Source organism: Egretta garzetta, unplaced genomic scaffold (genome assembly GCF_000687185.1).
Source record: "Egretta garzetta isolate BGI_Z169 unplaced genomic scaffold, ASM68718v1 scaffold79, whole genome shotgun sequence".
Classification (NCBI taxonomy): Eukaryota; Metazoa; Chordata; class Aves; order Pelecaniformes; family Ardeidae; genus Egretta; species Egretta garzetta.
The window spans coordinates 4,705,651-4,726,147 of NW_009260791.1; the positions used below are offsets into that span (position 1 = coordinate 4,705,651).

Below are 20,497 nucleotides of genomic sequence, written 5' to 3' on the forward strand. Positions count from 1 at the left end.
CAGATGGAAACCAATGTTCCATCATTTATTCCCCCAAAACTCATTTTACTTTTGGCTTGGGTCTTTCAGGCCAATTCTGGACCTAAATATCTCTTCACCGATTTTGTAAAATAAAACAGTATTTGGCTTTTTCTGGATTGTACTAATGTTAGTGAAAGACAGATCAGTATAAAAATACACATTTTATTGTTACTGTTTACACACGTATGCATTCAAAAATTCTCAATATATGTAGACAGGCATTACTTCTATGACCAAACCCCTAAAATGTGGTTGTGCATTAAGGCATGGCTTTAAGTATCCCTTGTACACTTTAACATTAGCCTCTAGTATTTGGGTTTTTTCTTACATTTTTTTCTCCTGAGTTAAAGGATGATGTGGATATCTCAGTTAAAACAAGGAAACAAAGAAGAAAAGCGTGAGAAAATGCTTTTTCTAAGGCCAAGGAAGACCTAAGAGCAGAAGGAGGAGAAGGTACCAAATGGAGCCAAAATTCCCAAGCTGCTGTCATGCTGGCACTGTAGAGACGACAGAAGGTGGGAGAAGCTGGCAAAAGGATGAGAGAACAGTAGGTGAAGGAAATGTGCACCCTGCATAATAATGTGTCTCACGGCAGCTCTACAGTTCAGATGAGGAGTGGAGCATGTGTGGAAGCCTATATTTTGCTCACTGGGAAAGCTCTGAGGTCCAAAAGAAAAGTAACTACAGGAAAATGTATAACTTCAGGCAAATCATTTCTCTAAGTCACTTGGATCAAAGCAACAAACTTCCCCCTCAGCGCAAAACAGGCTGTCTGAAAAACACTCTCAGTGCTTACTCTAGATTACTATAGCATGGCAAGCAGTAAAAGGAAATAAAAGACCCAGTAGACATCTACACAAGCATTCCTTAACAAGCCTCCACATACAAAACAGAGAGTAAATTTTCACTCATTTCGGATAGCTTGGGAAACTCACTCTCTACTTTGTCACTCGTGATTATTATTATTGCGGCCAGCCCACCCTTGAACCCACCCTCTAAGAACAATGAGGTAGGAGATAAAATCTTTCATTTTTGATGTTCTGAACTACTCTGTAACTTGTATACCTTAGTAGTGATACAACAGTTCTTGCCCCAGGGGATATTCAGATGAGTATTTCCACACCTTATGACTAAATCTTACAAAATACCATCAATCAAACTTACAATGAAATTCTGCCTGTTCAAATTAAGGACCATAAGTTAATAACACTGTACATTCTGAGGGTAATATCTGCAAGTCATTATTGTTAACATTTCTGAGATATAAAGCATTTGCCTCAGTAAACTGAGACCGCTGTCTACTACACTTGTTAAATGCTATATGTTAGTGACACACTATCACAAAATCATAACTAAAAAGTCAGTGAAAAATCTCCTGCAGTGTGCAGAGACCAATACAAGCAAACTCAGTTTCTGAAATACCAATAGAAATATTGCATTTCTCTTTTTAAATTATTCTACAAATCCCATTTAAGTGAGTAGTAAGGGCACTATAATAAATTCTTTCTAGCTTGGTAAATCATACCATAATTTGTGCACACACTAAATGCTGACCAAATTCATTAAAAGCAATAATCACAAATTGCTTGGGGTTTCTATTCACTATTAACAGGCTTTAAATAAATGCCTATGAGATTTAGGAACAAAAGTTGTTTTTGAAACTTCCCACCAAGGTTTTAATAAACTTAATGAGAAGGGGAAGCTCTAAAAACCTCTAGAAACCCGAGTATTTTTCACTTGTAAATGCTGAAACACTAAAAACATACACAGTCCTGCTACTGCAAATGCTTTTGAGTCATAACTAACTAGTCCTCTTTATTTCCAATGAACGTAATATTCACACTACATTTATTATTTACCTCTGCAGCCCACATCCCTCATCACAGACATTCAGCCTTCAGATTCACAATTTTCTGCTGTGTTGATGCCAATTCTCCTGCCTTTAACCTGCTGGCAGCTCTGTATCCCCTCTCACACAGGAGGTCAGGACGAAATGAGAGCTGTAACCCAACATCACTCCATAAAACAACCTAACTCCTTCACTGGACCACACAGAGCTTTTCCTTAGGGACTAAAACCCACTGATCCGTGCAAATGTTCAGTGCAGCCCACCTAAATTAATGAGAGAATGGCTATTTCTCTCATTCTACGTACTGCTACTGAGGAATTAAAACATACATATCATGTCAGGGTTGAAAAGAAAAGTCTTTTAGAATTACAGATTTTACTATTCTTAAATCTATATTGATTAAGTTAGGTACATACAAACAACCAAGGAAGAAACAAACACTTATGTCAACTGGTTGTTTTGTCCTCGTGTTTTTAAGTGAAGGCATTGCTATAACACAGGCTTTTCATTTATATGAGGCTCAACTGCCAGCAACCTTCCCCTTCCTTTAGAAGAAACTAATAGAAAATTTAGGCTATTATAAAAGGACTTCTATTTCAAAGAGATGGTTGGTGAGCAGTAAAGCAGAAATGCAGGCCTTGATTCATTGATGTATTCACATTTCCAACAAATACCTATTTGATAAGGCCATTTCCTCACTCGCAGTCAAGACACAGTACAGAAAATTTCCCCTATGAGTCACTGATTTATATTAGTATTAATTATTTTACCTGTAATAAACACGCAATGTCTGGATTTCTTCTTCTAGTTTTTTGCACTGTTGAAGAGCAGCCTCTTTTTCTTGTTGCAAGGCTATTGTGTCTGCCTGAAGAGCAAGAAACAGATTATAAACAATCTATTCAGAATAATTAAAGCACAGCAATCCTTTGTGCATTCATTCCAGTTATGCTTTATTATAATTACATATATAAAGTTATACTGTTTTGTAATACCAACTATTTAATTCTTATGAAAAAAACCTTTCTTGTTCTAGCACGGCAATTTTTTCTGTTTTTTTTTTCCCGGCAGGATGGCGTTTTGAATGGCTTCCCTTGCGTATATGGTAAACTTTTTGAATGGCTAAGGTTAGACCTCTTCAGTTCAGCCAAGTGCTTCTCAGCCAACGTATTCCATATTGATATAATATTCCTATAGTGCAAAACTGTTGACCAGCATATAGAGAGTGAAGCAAGGCACTTGGCCACAAATTAGCGATGGGCAACTCTTGGTCTGCACATGGACCTCCGCCTGTGAAGCGTGGCTCCCATGCTGGGAACCACTGGCTGATGTGACCGGCAGGAGAGCAGCCGGCTAACCCGTGCCCTGAGCGGCAGCAGGCGATGAGCCAGCAGGGGCTGCTGAGACCAGCACCGCCGGCTGGCTCTGCGATCTGGGTGCGTTCTCAGCCAGGATCTGGTTGACAGCAGAGCAAGGGAATCCCTGAGCAACCTCTGTCGTCTCCCACCTGTGAACCCTCCCGGAAGTTTCCCCTCCCGCTGTTTATTCACACCCCGCTGCAGAGGGCTTGTGACTCACAGCTATTATGGAAATTGCAGCATGTGGCTTGTAAGGTCAGGAAGGTAACCAGCCCCGACATGGCCTTACAGTTAAAAAGGAGGTAGGAGAAATAAGTACTCATGTATATTTAATACGGCTCTATAGCTTAATCACCATTAATTTTAAAATGTCCAGTTTCAATAGCACTGCAGGACTCCCTTGAGGGCCCAGGTACCATATAAATTATCTTAAAATCAGCAGATGATTAATTATTGTAACAACAAATAAGACCGGGCTTGCACAGCAATTCTTTGACACATGAGCCTTAGCATTGGGCTGCTTTCCAAGGTTTTTAATTCATGGTGTAAGTTATTAATTGTACAAACTGTAGAGGCCCAAACCAAGAGGCACATGTGCGAGAAACGCTGAGTGCGGATTCTGCCAACTCTTCGGGACAGTGCTGTGGAAAAGTTTCTTGGTAAAGACCTGTTACATGAGCTACGAACACACGAAGGGAAACGCAGAGAGTTCAGGCTCTAGCTCTGCCAGACTCGCTGTATAATCACGAACAAGTGTCTCTGTATGCCTCAAAATCTCTCGCCTAAAACAGGGCTCCCACTTGCTTCTGTTTCCCGTTTGCCTGTTAAGACTGTAAGTCTTCAAGGCAGGTGTTTTACTGTTTACTGTCAACTCCCAGTCATCTATGGGCAATTTATTCTGCTGGTTGATTAATCATGTCCTGGATACATGGCTGACTCCTGGCAAATTTTATTAAACACGGGACTGCACAAATGCAGCTACACAACCAGGCTCTGCACTGTGCTGCTCCGTGTGTCACGTTGTACCCAGGGTTTTGCACTGCTGGGGTACGGGACCTACCGCTGTAAATGCTCCTCTAACAGACCTTCATAAAATTTTAACAGGAAGTTCCCTGGAGAATAAAACCAAACTTTCTTACTATATGGAGGGTTCCTTCAGCTTTAAAACCAGAAAGCGTTAATGTTTAACCTCTGAGTGACAGTGGTTTAGAGCTTCTGACGCTGAAAACAATGTACTGGATGCTGGCAAGCCCTAACTCCTGTTAGCAAGAGGTTAAAATCCTCTGCAGGTGAGGCTCTTGCCCAGTGCTGCTTGCTGCCTTGCAAGCAGAACTCACAGAACACAAGGGTGTTAGCCAAACCAAGCTATTTTCTGTAATTATACTGTTCTGTAGGTAAAACAACATTCTTAAAAATTGGAAAACACGCTTGAATCAAAGTAGGTGGTTTGTTCCAGAGGCCAATAATTAACATCCTTGCCAATTTTCAGTGTACTGTGAAGTGTGATTGAAATGGTAGACTGGAAGGAAATGTTTACAGCTGACACACCTACTCACGGAGAGATTAACGGCTAGTCTCTTTGGAGAACTATCATAAAAAATACACCTTGTGTTCCACTTGCTTTTCAGGACAAAAGTCAGAAGGCACTAGAGTTTGAAGACTCTTATTTATGTCAGTTTTTCAGCAGAGAAAACTGCACTTATTTGATTGGGTTTGCACCAGTAAAAATAACAACAGAATAAGGTGCTTTGGATTTAAAAAAAAACAGCTAGAAAAGCTGAAGCTAACCTCCTCAGTAGTGTGGAGTGGGGTTGATACTAGGAAGCCGCATGAGACCAACAAAAATTCAGGCACAGGCGTTTTTGTGCACAGCATGCATGACCACGTGACAAAATGACCCATCATTCACAGGCCTGAAGAGTGGTAAACACAAATAAATGACTTAAATATCGTCTCAAAAGAGAGATGCCTTCCTTCACTAGAAGAAGGAAAGCAAAACAGTGCCCATCACAAAGTTAAATTGCTAGCTAAAATAATGGTGCCGGCACTACCATAAAACATTTGGAAGACTGCTATAATGTATATTGAAAGCCATCCATAGAGCACATGGCAAAAATCCTGCATGAGCTCACCTCTAGTAAAAACAATAGCTGCTCAGTAAGTTTTTAACAAAATATTATTCCTTTGGAAAATGTCAAGCCGTGGAAATCAGAACTCTGCACAGAAATGGATCAGTTTTGATTAATTTTTTTTGGAAGGTAGGGTAAAGAAGGAGCAACAAGAAGAAAAAGAATTACACTCAGGCTCCTCTGGTGGAGGTTTTCCCTAAAAGGGTCAGTTTGGAGGTGGGTTCAGTCACCACTTTGGTAAAGGGGTCATGCTCAGTGAAGTTCCTGTTTAACCCTGAAAGGGTATTCTGATCAGTGGGATATGCTCTCTTTTTCACAATTTTGTTTTGCCCACAAGTTCCTATGCTTTTATATTTGGTTTACCGTGGATAGATCCTTCCACCTACTCTGTCTCCCACCCCACTTTCTTGCAAAAGAGAATTCTTGTTTCTACACTTCTCCTATTTTGCATTTTAGCAAACAGTTACCTGATAAAAATTTAAATTTTCCAGTTAAATCTAAAAGCTAAATGCTACCCATCAAACTTAAAATAGCTAGATCTTGACCAAGAAAATCTTATTAGTGATCCTTTCACTGTTGCTTTTGTTTCAAAATATTTAAATAAACAATACTGTATGTGTTTTCTTAACCCAAAGGCTGGAAAAATACAAGACTTAAGCAAAGCAAAACAGAGGGTAAAACTAGTTTTCATCTTTTCCTAATTCCTGTAGGGCAAACACGAGCACCCTCGACTCTAATCTAAATTGACAGAGGTAAGAACGCACAGCATCCTATGCTGTCAGGGTCTCTGTGGGTGAGAAATGGCTTTTATAATGCTTTTCAACATCCAACAGAAGGAAAAAAAAACATTCAATGAACTTGAGTAATAAAGCTTCATGGCTTTATCTTTTTACTGATTTTTTTTTCCTCACGCATTTATAGAGAATGCATATATATATATATATCCACCCACATATATATTTATAGAGAACATGTACTTTTCCTTCCTTACATAGGCTAAACAAACACAACTTTTCCTGTTACCTCTCAGTAAGCAGGCTCTCCATTCTCCTGTTCAATCCAAACCCATCTCTCATCAGGACTCTGTTAGCAGTACGTCCTAACTCCAGTGGAAACACCTTGCTTGATGCATTCTTGCATCCCTTTTGCTCACAGTCACCCTCTGATATCTGTCTGTTCTCCTGCCCACTGGTATTACCCAGCTAACAGTGGAAATTCTTATTTGTCCAGAAATGATGATACTTTGCACTTGGCACCCCTGAATTCCACCCCACTGCTTTTATTTTTCCAGTACTTGAGACCATTCCAATCTTTCTGCAAGATAGCTTGAACTTACTTTGTATTAATAATATCTCCACTTTGTATTAATAACATCTCCCAGCTCTGCGTCATTCAGCATATTTGTTGGTACGCTGTTGCTCTTCATGCCAAAGGTTCTCAATGACAGCATTAAAGAAAACTAGTTCAGCACCAATTTGTGAGAAATTGGAGAGAAATTCCACTAGTGAAACCTTAACGTTTCTTCTTTCAAAGCTGTTTGCTGTTGCCTTGCTTCTAACTAGTTCCTTATTGCCTTTGACTAATCCCTCATCTCCTTCATGGGTACATGACATTTTGCAGACAGACATGAGCTCAACATGCCCATCCTTCCAAACAAGAGATGCTAGGTGAGCCCAGTTAACAGCAAGCAGCGTTTTTCACATTAAGCTTGTGCCTGCTTGTAAAATAACAATATACACATTCTCCACTGTAATTAATATTTTTTCCATATGACACCACATATAAGCTTATGTGTCAGCTTATATTTAACAAGCTTCCTTGTCTAAATAACCAGTTATCATACCAAAGAAGAATTCTTGCACGATCTTACTTGGGTGAAAGTTGTACTTCAATCCATTGTTGATGGAGCCATGCTTTAAAAACATTTTTCTTCCAAATTTACTCTGAAGCCTCACAATAAAGACTAGATGGTCTACAACCATCAGAATTACGCTTTCTGTCCTTCTAAATATAGATGCCACCTCTGCTAATTCCCTGTTATATTACACTGTACACAGCCTCATAAGATTTATTAGAGAACTTTACTATCATTCCTGCAATCTCAGGTACCAGCTCTTTCAGAACTGGGAATGGAAACCATCCAGTCTGAGCACGATAATCTATTGAACAGCTGTGAGGTACTCCAGTTCCAAACATTCACTTTTCTTCACCACTGTCCTCACATTTGACATCGCCATTGCCCAATGCTGAGAGAAAAAAAATAAAATCACACTTTCGGACCTAATCCGGATTATTCTTGATCTCCATGCCATTCTCCGAGTGGTGGCACATTTCCTCTTTCCTTGTTCTCATTTCAGTCATTACACTATTGTTTATTTTAATTTCCTTTCCAAGGGCCGATTGAGCTTAACCTCTGGCAATTTTCATTTGTCTCTATATCTCCTGTTTTCTAAGACATAACTTTCTTACTTAATAAGTACTCTTCTTGTAGAAGAGTTATTCTTACTTTATTCTTGAGATTATAATTAACCCAGTTAGAACTGACACCCTTCCCACCCAAAGCATTTTCTTCTGGCTTGACTGAGATACCTGTTAACCTGCAAGTAATCCTTAAGTCAGTAATAGTTGCTACCAACAGCTAGCTTTCTACTGCTCCAGGATATTCCTACAGATTAGAAGATGACTGGATAAAAAGCCTGGAGAGGCTCAAAGGTCATTTCTGCAATTTATGGACTCAATCATTTAGACTTGGTAGAGCCGTATAATGGGGAAAAACGGCAATAGGATGTCTTTCTGTTCCCTTGCTCCTGTGTTAGCTGGAGTCTGAAGTGGAATCTAGCCACAAACGGACAACTGAGAATTTCCCCCATTTCTTGTGGGCAGAAGTATGTTTCTGCTGATATTAGCAGGCTAGCTGGACAGCAAGAGGTCAGGTGTCTTCTCGGGGCAGCAGGAGACTGGGAGGGGAAAGAAAGGTTTCTTTCTTTCTGAATTAGAATGAATAAGCAAGAAACAAAGATCTGGAAAACTTTTAAAACCATTGAAGAAATATTTTTATCTTACACTATTTTTAATGCTTTTACAGTTTACACATCATGTCAATAAGAGAAGTACGTACCACATGATAGACCAGGTCACGTTGTAACACGTTATGTCATCCAACTTCTAACAATTCTGTTATTTTTACATTAACAGCTGCTACTTAGTGCAGATTACAACAGCTCATCTTATTTTCTGTATCAAAGTGTCAACACATCAAATTGTTCCACCAACAACAGAAGCAGGTGATGCTTTGATCTAGAAAAGAATATAAGCACTTGCCTTATTAATTAGGGCATCAGAGGTTTTCAGGGTCAAGAAAAAGACTCCAGCTAGCACAAGGGGACTGAAAACGCCGGGCACTCTAATAATACGCTAAGTGATCTTCTTGTTTTCTAAATCACAGTGCTAACGTGTCAAACTGTTTCATTACAATACAAACAAGGGGACATGTTGACCTAGAAAATTAGATAAAATGTTTCAACTTGCATTTAAGTATCAGCTGCCCTTGACAACGTTAAAAATGAAAAGTGAAAACTAGAACTGTGCTATAGTAGATGTTATAAATTATTGACGCATCATGAAATACAAAATTAACAATAATAAATCCAAATTTAAAATGTAGACTTAAAACTTCATGTTGAGTTTTTGAAGTTTGAAATGTAGTTTAAAATATTGACCAAATAACACTTCTGGGAGATAAACCTGAGTTGGAAAAGTTTGGAATACTAATGGAAGTCATTAGAAATTCTTGAAAAGTTGTTTCTCAACACATCATTTTCTAACTGAAATAGTTTTTATTAAACCTATCTTCAATTTGAGTAAATCAAGCAACTGTATTACTGATCCCTGATGGATCTGTGCTGCTGGGGAGGATCAGTACAGCTGGAAAACCTACCCTGAAGAACGAGCTGAGGGTTGTTTGTGTGTGTGAATTTCAGGGTAACAGTGCCTGTGGTGGGAACTCTAACAGCCTTTGAGCTACAACTTCCCCCAACACACCGCCACAACCACACCCGGGTTGACATTCCCTCTGGGTACAAAGGAATGGGATCTCAACAGCAAACATGACCTTTATGAGTTTGCACCAGGATCAAACAATTAACCATAATAAGATTTTACTCTACAATCTAATACTATTGTTGGTCAGAATAAATATCAGTTAATTAAACTTTTTTTTTTTTTAATAAAAAGCATTGTTTCACTGGAACAATAATGCCCTGTCAAGATGCATTGGTTTAAATGGAAATATTTCTGAGGAATGTCAGACAATTTCTGACAGAAAAGAGAACTCCTCCCCAGCCACATGATTAGGTTATTCCTTTTGCATGCTGAAACCTAATGTTGAGTCCCAGTCTCTTGCATTAACTCACTTTGGACATGGCAGACTCCACCAGCGAGAATACTGCCCTGCTCTAAATTCATGTGAATTACCCATGTTTCTGGTGGCTTCCATTGGTCTATGTCCTCGCTCTGAGACTGGCACAAATAATTTTTTATTAAATTACTAAGCATGTGAAAGGCAGATACAGACAGAAGATGCATTGTGGGAAAGGAGACTAACTCCACAGCCCAGCCATCAAAATATTTGAGGGTGCCCAATTTGGATCAGGGAGCTGAAATCAGGGTTTTCACATATATGATGTGAATGCATCTACACCGTCTTTTTAGCATGTATAGGTGCATACTTTTCAGTTACTTCACAAAGAATGTCTTAATGTTTTCCCTTATTGGAATTAAAAATGGTAACCCTGTAATCTCCCTTTTTTATTCCAAACTAGAATTGTCATTTTCAAGAAGTGCTGTGCTGCAAGTCTACCTCATGCCACCTTCCCCAACTCAGTCTTTGTGCTATCTCTAATTTAATGTTTTTAGGGTGCTTTCCAGAAGACTCGTAAAAGATATTGCTATCTGAGGTCCAGACTCTTGTCTTCATCACAACAAATTCCTCAGTAAGAATACATGACCATACCATATAAATATTGCTTGCATGGTCATTCATTTCTGAGAGCTCCTGTTGTGACTGGGAAGACAGCAAGAGGCCACAACAAATATTATGCAGATTGTGAAATTAGGGAAAAAAAAATAAATCATCAAATAGCTTTTACTGTTCTGTCAAAGAACATGAAAGGATCCAATAGCATTTTTTCCCAGACTAGGTACATACCTGGTTCATTTTATCACAACAAGAGCAAACTTATATCTAGTAATTATCCTAAAGCAATACCAGTTGAACCTTTATGCCTGAGATGTGAATGCCTCATTCTTATACTGCCTGGTCACGTCACGCTGGGAAGCACACTGTACCAGCAGTATTTGACAAGCAGTTTACTCCTCCACCTAATGATGCGCCCAAATGAGCACATATTACAGGCAGATTCAGTCTACTATGACAGTATGCAAGAAAGTGTCTCTATGAAATGCTCATGATATTTTTCAGTGGGAATTAAGAATTTGCTCACCTAACCTTAGCTACGATGTTGATATAAAGTTTATTCATCATCCGCAGTATTACTTTGTAATATCCTATACTTCTTCCAAGCAATACATAGTATATTTAAATTGCAGGAAAAATTAGCTATTCAAAGGACAATCCAAGGCATGTGATGAGCGTGTGAGACTAATACATGAAACCATTTTATTGTAAAGAATGATTTATAGAGTGAGGAAGATTAATTTGAAATTCTGCCCCTGTGACGTTGACCCAAAACTGTAATTGACTTCCCAGGGTCAAGATTTCACTTATGGTTTCCATTTGTGTAAGTACATAGCAATAAAACCCAGAGATACCATCATACATACCTACTATGTGCATATGGATAACTACCTATGGATATTGCAAAGCTTATTTCAGGTAAGATATAACCTTAGTGACAAAGGATGACAGCTCAAAAATACACATTCATAGCTGGATTGGGCTTTGCACATAAATAATGTCATGTGCAGAGATGCTAACCTTTTAGTAGGAGGGATTTTATTAAGAACACAACCTGGAGGTGCTTTACAATAGCAAGTTAGGTATCCATATACAGATAGGTAGATACTTGCCTTGCTACTAAACCATGATGCACTTAGTCAAAAGAAAATAAAATCAAGATGACTTTGTTTTAATAGAGAAGCAAAAAGCTACTCACAACAGTTATTTTTGCATAGTAGCTATGGCTTTAGTATCTATATATAAATAACAGAAGTAATTCCTTTATGTTTCAGATTAAAGGCTGCTTACAGCTGTGGGCAAGTGGAAAGGGCACGTTTCTCCATGTTCTGTAATTCAGGTTTGGCCCTGGTGACATCACAAACTTTGTTTCTGATCTAAAAATCAGTTGGAAAAATGCAATTTCAAATAAATAATGGAAAGACATCTGCAATACAGAGAAACTTGTCTTACTTGAAGGGAAAATAAAGCACGTTGTTTTGGGCATGGTGTTTACTGTTTATCTGAGGAAGCCTTCTTATGTCCCCCTTCACGGCTGCATAGGTAACTGGACTACAAAAACCAGACATATCCCTTCTAAGGCAGAGCAGGTTATAAAATATAAGCTTAAAGTAAAAAAGGAAAACCCCTTCTGATCTAATAACAGGCACAATTCCCTCAACTCTGAGAGACTTGACTTGCTTCACACGTGCCATGAAGACTGTTATACTTTAAAACAAACTTTACTGGCAATCTCCGTAGGGGAAATCAAGAAGGAAATGACCATGTAGGCTGGACTGATCTGACGAAGCCTTGAAGGTGGTGTCTGAGACCTACTGGCAGATTACTCTGGCAAAGCTTCAAATGTCAGGACCCACGACAAACCCGTTGTCCATGCAAACTACTTTGGCCACTTTGGCCAAGTCAGTATCTGCCACAAACAGCAAGCTGTCAGCACAGGATCCAAAAGGTAGTGTTGTAATGTTGTCTCACAAGCTTTGCAGCAACAAAGACCCTATTCAATAAAAACAACGATCCCTCAGCCCCAAAAGTGTCCTATCCAGTTCAGGGCGGAACTGAACTGGCAGAAGAACAGAAGAAAGTTCATGTTACAGCCAGACACGTTTTATCTGTGCTGCAGCCAGAAACTGTGTGCGCTTTCAGGGCTCTCAGTCTGGTACATTTTCAGGCTCTGCTAACAGACCCCAAACTGACCACAGCAGTCACCCCTCTGTTGCTAAAAAGAACCAGCCAGAAACCGTGCTCCAGCTTTGAGATCTAATGGCATGACCTGCCTTGTGTTACAATGCCAGAAGCTCTCTTCCATCCACCCCTAAAAGGACGGGTTGCTAACACCAGGCTGTCTATGGGGAATAGGCCCTGGTACACAGTATCGTTCGAAGGCATTTTCCAGGAGAGCGCGTTAAAACTGTGCCAGAGAGTTTTCTGAAAAAAGTATAGATGATTGCATGTCACTGTGCAAGCCCATGCCCTGTCAACTAATAAGGGCTTAATAAACTTGACCAAGATTGATAAACCTGACTTACACAGGAGTCTGTCTGACAATTTGCTTCTCTCGTATTCCACAGGTGTTATCCATAACTCCACTCCAAGGATGTAACAGTAATTCTTGCTTGGGTAAATCTTTCTAACCTTACTTCACTACCCAACCTCTATTGCAGACTCCCTCTTATAGTAAAGTCCTTGGCTTTGACCTTTGACCAGCCATTGACCATGCCCTTCCATCGCTGTTTGGACTTGGTTACCCTTTGGCTTCTCTGTTATGAGACATTCACTTATTACAGTTCCTTACCCCTGATTTCAGTGTGCCACCAGTCCAACAGAGACACTCTGCAACATTTCACAAGTCTCTTTTTCCGTAAGAAAATATGTACATTGAAATCATTCATGCTTCATAAAAGGGGCAGAAGAAAGCATGCAAGGTAGTAACTTGAGCAAAAGAGGAGTTAACAATTTACGCTCCAAAGCTTATAACTGATGCTAAGTGATAACATACTCCAAATTATAACCTTTCATGCAAAGAGACAGAATGACTGTTACCTCTTGACAGACAGTAATTCTGCAGAAGGCAGCAGTGCCTAATCCCACTATCAGAATTAAAATACAAATCTTTTGTAAAAGTTGTGAGTCTGTATAGGATTAAAAAAAATGAATTGTCCCAATGACTTCAGTGGGACCTGCTTCAGTCCATCACTCTTACAAGATTTGGAAGGAAAGGCAGGGAAGAGCTTGAGTTAATATTTAGTACTTCACCTTATGGTCTTCACCTTACAGAAAATTAATTACTAGCAGGTACACACACTCAAATTTATCTGATATTTTTGTACACACAGAAACCCAGAATCAAAGTGTTGAGTTCAAGAGGAAGTTATACTAAGAAAACAATAACTCATTATTGAACAAATGTAACTGTTAGCAGGAAAATTAGAAATAAGAAAGAATGCATGAGTATCTGCCCCACACTGACATGTCCAGACCTTATCTACCAAGACATTCTCAAACCAACTTGGAATCTGGCAAGCCTGTTGGTACTTCTCCTTTGATATCTGAAGTTCTCATCAGACAACGTAGCAACACGATTTGGGCTCTTTCTCCAGCTGAATTAATGCTGTGCCCAGCACTTTTGGGAAAAAGACAAAGCTGTGTTGCCTGCTCCTGAGGCTGGCTGTAGGCTTCATTACCTTGAGCTGTGCAACTACCTTGTGCAACTGGGGTGACGGTGAATTTCTGAGACACTGTGAACAAGCTACCACCATGTCTTCTGTGATGAGATGATCCTCAACAGGTAATTTAAAACAGTTTCACTCTCAATCTGTGCAATCCTAGGTGTGTAAACGGGTTCAGTCATCCTGAGGCTGAATAGTTGGTGCTGATTTTCACCAAAACAACTCCCTGAATCTTGCTTTCTTCATAATCTTACTGCAATATTTTCCACCCAAGCAGAACTCAGACTAAGGATTTAAAATTAAAGTAAGAAAAGCAAATAGAGGTGTTCATGAGAACGTACATTTAAGTCTTTATAGGAACTACCTGTCTGATGGAAAAACTACAGGAGAGGATTCAATAGACAGCACCTTCCTATTGAATCAGCAGGAGACGGACGCCTCCATGGATTGTTATGGACGCTATACTGCTGGATGAGATGTGTTGATATAGGTGAATTACCTTCACTCAGGACTCAAAAGCGTGTTCTGATACTAAAGATTTCTGCTCCTTTCTGCTAAAAATTTATTTACTAAACTTTGTAAGAGGTAAACATGTTTCCCCCTACTGCATATCTGTTCGGTTAGATTCTATTAGATCTTTGCCTTGGGCAATGCAAAAGCATTCTTTTCACTTCCTACCTAAGTTTTGGTGCATAGTTGCAGAACACCTCTAAATTTCTGTTGCAACTCACTCAGACTCAACTACATTTCAAGTGGGGAAAAAAAGGTTGTTGCTGTATATCTGATAATTCTTCTAATCTTCAGAGGAAGGGAAGGGAATGAGAAGAGGGATCTGTTACCTACAGTAATTTTTTTTAAAATCATAACTTGCAAAATGAAACAAAATACCCCAGTGAAAAGATAAACATTTTTGTTAACTATCAAATACCCCAGCAATTTTCCACAGTATAATCTAATGCAGAAAGTGTATTTCTTTCATCTTATTTGTGCAAAAGAAACCAGTTCAATCACCAAAGGTTCTTGTGTACAAAAAACATGTCCTGATAAACCCAGACAGTAAACACTTCTCTACATTACTATCTTACAGTTAGAATTTCATCCAATGCTTTTGTTTTTATATGTTCAAAGCATATCTTACACTTTTTCACTGCACCCATTATGTATTTCTTCACTTGAACACCTGTTGAAATAAACTTGTCTTGCCAGAATATTTTTAATTATGCAATCTGTATTCTGTCAATGGCAAGCACTTGGGTAGAATTTCTTATATATCTTTCAACATACCCAGCAGACAATTAAGAACTCAGTGTGCAGAAATATTTGCCAACTGAAATGTTAGTGAGACAAGTTTAATCAAGTGATCTTAACCAACTTTTAGCAAAGAATCACAATTTTTTCATCATCAGTTTAGCGCTTCGAAATACCACTTTAGATGGTATTTCTTAGAAATTTTTATTGACTCAGTCATTCCCACAGTTTGCAAAACATGACCGACTTGCATAATACTTCAGGCACTAGTTCCATTAATACTTGAACACTTTCTTTTCATGGGTAGCATAATGAATGCCAAATTTGTCTCCAGCTTTTAAGAAAAATTGGTTTTGCAGGGAAAATCCTGACCCATTGAAGCCAACAGAAGTTCACTGTTGACTTCAATGGGATTAACATTTCCCTGTATTTGTATACATGCATTCTCTCTATTTAGTGATGAGTATTCCAATTATGTGTGCTGTACACAAGGATAGCACACAGAATAAGTCTAATTAAGAGAAATGTCTTTGACTTTGTGTTTGCTGACAGATACTATAAATGTAGATATTTAAACAAGCATTGTGCAGAACCCTCTCCAATTCTGTGATGATAAAATGGTGAGATACTTGTGCAGTCCACAGTGCCACCCAGCATTTACTTTTAAACTGACCAACGCATGCAGGTTTCATCAGAGGAAGGAAAAAACACTGCCTGTGCAACAAATTTTGTGAAGGATCTGAACAGAAGTAATACAATTCTTCAAATAACCACCACTTTCAGAATGATGACACCTTTTTTGGGAAGGGGTGCAGGGCTATTAAACTCATACACAAATGGGGAAACCCATTACTTTCTTTTGGAGGCTGCTGGATTGGCAGCCCTATCGCGTAGGCATACTGCTGTGGATTGTAGCTGTTGTATGAAACTCCACAAAATGCTTTTGATCCATTTTATCTTGCAACTTAGCAAAGAAATGTTGCAATAAGAAACACCAACAAAGATCTGAAAAACTTAAGCTCTGGATTACCATATTGTGTTCTCCTGCCATTCAATGTGCCAGACAAAGGCAGTGGTGTTCAAAGTAGAAAAAGGAAAAGAAAAAAGAAACTGGTCACAGAAAGTGCAGAGCACAGAGTAAATAATATTCCTCCACATCCCTACTCTTTCATAGATTTGTTGTTAAAAGAGTTGCAGCAATTAGGCTTTTGTTAATTACCAGCTGTTGAAACAGATGTGTTGACTGTCCTTATTAGCCAACAGCTGGGACAGGAGAACAATTGATGCTCTCTAAAACCAACAGCCAGCTGCTTTGCAGTAATTATCTCCTATCGATAATACAGGTGATAAAGGCAGCGAAAAGGTTATGAGCTTCAGTTACCAAGGTACTGTTATTGAATATTGCTGGAATTTATGGTTAATTTTAGAAAATGAGTAAGTTGCTACGCCTGCTTCCTATCTGCACTGTGTCAAGGTCAAGCAATATGCAAATAATAGTGGAAATACAACCAGAAAAAACCCCCACAACTTTTTTTTTTTTTAACCCTCTTACTGTATTTCAAATGTCTTGCTGATCTTTAAGGGAATGCTTTCTCTTTCAGGTGACTAAGACCAGATTCACCTTTAACTGTTTCCCCATATACCTTTCCTTGTATTAAATTTTACCATAAATGACTTTATGGAATGTGCGGACAGTTATTTCTACCTGTTGGGAAATTTTATTATACAATACGTGTATTAACGATGTGATAAACAATTTATTAAAGAGCAGGGACATCCCTGTAGAGATTTAGGTTCTAGTCTCAGGCATGCCATCAGTTCTTAAGGAAATTCACTCCACTTCTTGGAATTCAGTTTCCCTAGCACTAAAATGGGAGAACTATGTTTATCTTGATCGATCACTTCGTGATTGATGACCTCGACCATACTATTTAAATGCAAAGTAATACTTGCATAATACATTACTGTAACAGGAAAAAAAGTATGCTTTTCTAGTATTGATATATGTCAAAGGTTATAAAATTCCTTTCTATGAAAAATTCTTTTAGAAGCACGGGGCCAGACTTCCACAAATGGGAGTCACAAACATAACTGCTATCTAAATGGAATATATCAACACAGGTAGTCAGATGGTTTGTATTTCCTTTTACTCCTGCTTTGATTTGTATTTTCTCATCTCCATACCCTATTAAAGTGCATTAAAAGAAAAGCAAAGCAGAGATTTTAAACCATTTCTATTAGCTGCTCAGTTCATCTCAAGCCAACAAAAGACGTGTCTACAAGAATCTACGACCATGTCTATTCACTAATTAGTCTGCACTTAAAGACACTGCCTTACTGAAAACAAGGATTAAGGCTGGTTGAATACTCTCCCTTTCATAGACCTCCCTTATGTCTCTGTTGGGTCATCATAAGCAGCTTGCTCTCTGAGCTTTAAGTAGGGGAGCTTGACAATCAGTTCTGGGCTCATCAGTAGGCACTGGGGCAATTAACAGGAGCTACCAACGTTTTAAGGGACATGTAAAGAAACCAACTAGCCCAAAAGTTTCAACAACAGGGATGGGTAAAAGTGTATCATGCTCCCATGGCAGCTATGTTTGAAGAAAGATACGCTGCAGGATACATAACTTTTTATTTCGAAATAAGGCAGAACAATGTACTTCTCTGTTCCCACTTAAGATTAAAAAGAAAAAAATGTGTCATTATAAGCAAGAAAACTGACATGGATCCTTGTACACACATCCTCACATCTATTAACAGGAACCCACATCATGCTATAAAAGAAACATAGAACTTGAGTCTAGTTGTCAGTTTTCCACTTTGGGAAGAAGGCTAAAAAAGATGGGAAAAGGGAAGGAGAAGGAATGGTTTTAAGCAACAGCTTTTCATTTGCTTTTCATTCTTTCCTTATTTCTCCAGCTGCTTCTCTCTACCCTTGCAGTGTTTTCAGGCCGTTACACTGGGTTTTCCCCTGGAAGGCAAAACTTGGCTCTTTGCCTTTTTTTTTGGAGTGGTTTGGTTTTGGTCTCACTCTGCTTTGGTCTACCAACAGAAAGTTAACATTTAGACTGTGCCAACGAGGAACTCATTTAAGCAATGGACAGTACAGGGCTCCTCTGCCTCAGGAAGAGATCTGAAGAAAGGTTTACATCTGATGTGGAAAGACAGTAACTAAATTCAAGGTAGAAATCAGGAAATTCTTCAGCGCTGGTGTTCTGTGTGGGTTTCCATGGCAGAAACTACCATAAAGCTAGCAGGAACTTGAAGCCTTGAAGAAGAAAATGACGATGAACATTGCTTAACCTCAGCCAAGACGTAACTCTAGGAAACTTTCAAACTGCATGTATGCAGCAAGGGTCTCTGCTGCCTAAACCCTGCAGCTGGGACAACCAGTTCCAGCCTGTGAATTGGTCACAACTGGCAGTGTATCTCTGCAGAATTAACCACCAGCCCCTGCTCTAAGAGCAGAAAAGCACCCTAGGGTGTGTACTGCGTGGCCACTGGCATGGTGTCAGAGAGCTGAAAGCACCTGGACTTTGGTCTCATGTCTTGCAACAGTCACAATCTGGTAACACGGCTTCACCATCTAATTACAGCAACACTTCCCAGATGAAAAACAGACCTAGGAAGATCTGAATCAACACATGAATCGGACACATTCTGTCTGCTGAGTCCCTCGTGAACCTCTACTGCACCAGGGCCACAGCGAATCTGTCCCGGTGAATTTAATCCAATATATTTCAATGCCTCAGTATCTACCTTGCTACAAAACCTATCGTACATAACCTGGAACCACACACTGTACGTTTCCCTTTGTATTTTGTTTTCAAATAAAACATCTAGAGACAGCACAGGCCAGTTCCCTGAGAATGTAAAGTTAAAGACTGCTGCCCGAACCAAAACTTTTCTGATATCTCATAAAATCTTTGTAAATGTGACAATCAGCACTCAAGAAAATTCACCTGGCAACAGCTGCATTGAAACAAAGTTACTGCAGCAACAAGTAACGTCACGGCGTTAATAATTGACACGGAAAGAATGAAAGGTGAGCAAGGGATAAAGAGGACAAAGGAAAGATTTCAGCATAAACTTCTCCTGGTAAGTAATCAATCAAAATTAAGATTGAAAGAGCCGGTATGAACGTTGTATTGAAAACTGAAGTGAGTTTGATATCTCAGACCGCTGAATGGGGCTTGTAAACCTCCATTTTCTGCAGCCTGATTTGCAAAATTTGACAAACAAATCCCCTGCTGATTTGAATCTACTTTCACTCAATTCCCCTAAGAAACTAAAGCAAATGCAGGAACAGCGGCTTCTCATGTCTTCTGCATGCAGGAAAAAGTGCCGTGCGATTCCTGGTTCTGCAGGTTAAGGCAGGAATTAGCAATGCAGTGGTAATGAATGAGTTTCTGGATTTACGTAATCTAACAAGAGACCACTCCCCTTGGAGGGAGGAACTACATCCTAGAGACACTGTTTAGAAGAAGCTGTTTCGGGTGACTAAATTATCAACAGCCTCAGGTGAAATGGACTGCTATCTTCACATCCACCACGACTACTGCTAGAGGTCAAAGCAGCAGGAAAAACTTTTGAGAATACAAGTGAAAGTTAAATATTAAGAAATCAAGATTTGTTTCCTCAAATCACATGTTTTCTGTATTCCATAATATGACTGACTTTTGATTTTTGTATTAAAAACCTACAAATTATCACTGTTTCATTTATACCAGTATTGCTTTACCCTTTGCCCAGAATCCTGGCAGCTGGTAAAATTTAACAGTTTTGTACAAAAGATATTCCCTAAATTTAATTCAAGTACCAGAGTTAATAAAATTAATAACTTGGACACTAAAAATCAAATACTCCAGAAGAGTATACTCACAAAATTAAGGAATTTGCAAGTTCAGCCCCAAAAGATACTGTTTTTCAGTGAAGTTGGTAGCCAGTCTTGGTTCATGATTTGTGAAGATACATGAATTCCTACCATTTCTCAAAGATGGAAATCCAGGTATGCTGCACCTCTTGAGGGGAAAGAAAGTACTAATTCATACCAGCTCTTAGGGCTATATTAACAGAAGCTGAATGGAGATGCCACCGATAGGCCATGTTTTTTCAAAATATCAAATCTTCTAGCAAATAGCGATAACTTATGAAATGTAAATAAATAAAGATGGACTATAACTGTCAAAATTATGTCACAGGAATATTTACAGTTCACTGGACTTAATTACACAGGGCCCACCGCTTCTCCTGCT

The 20,497-nt window shown here is 39.0% G+C and overlaps 1 protein-coding gene across 3 annotated transcripts in view; it reads right to left on the minus strand.

The window, feature by feature from the left end:
* MIPOL1 (mirror-image polydactyly 1) overlaps window positions 1-20,497 on the minus strand; it is a 183,950-nt gene that overhangs the window by 45,439 nt on the left and 118,014 nt on the right. For all 3 annotated transcript variants that reach the window (XM_035902022.1, XM_035902021.1, XM_009646682.2), the window contains one exon: window positions 2,641-2,735. In XM_035902022.1, coding sequence (XP_035757915.1) covers window positions 2,641-2,735 — 95 coding nt within the window. The remainder of the gene's footprint in view (window positions 1-2,640; window positions 2,736-20,497) is intronic.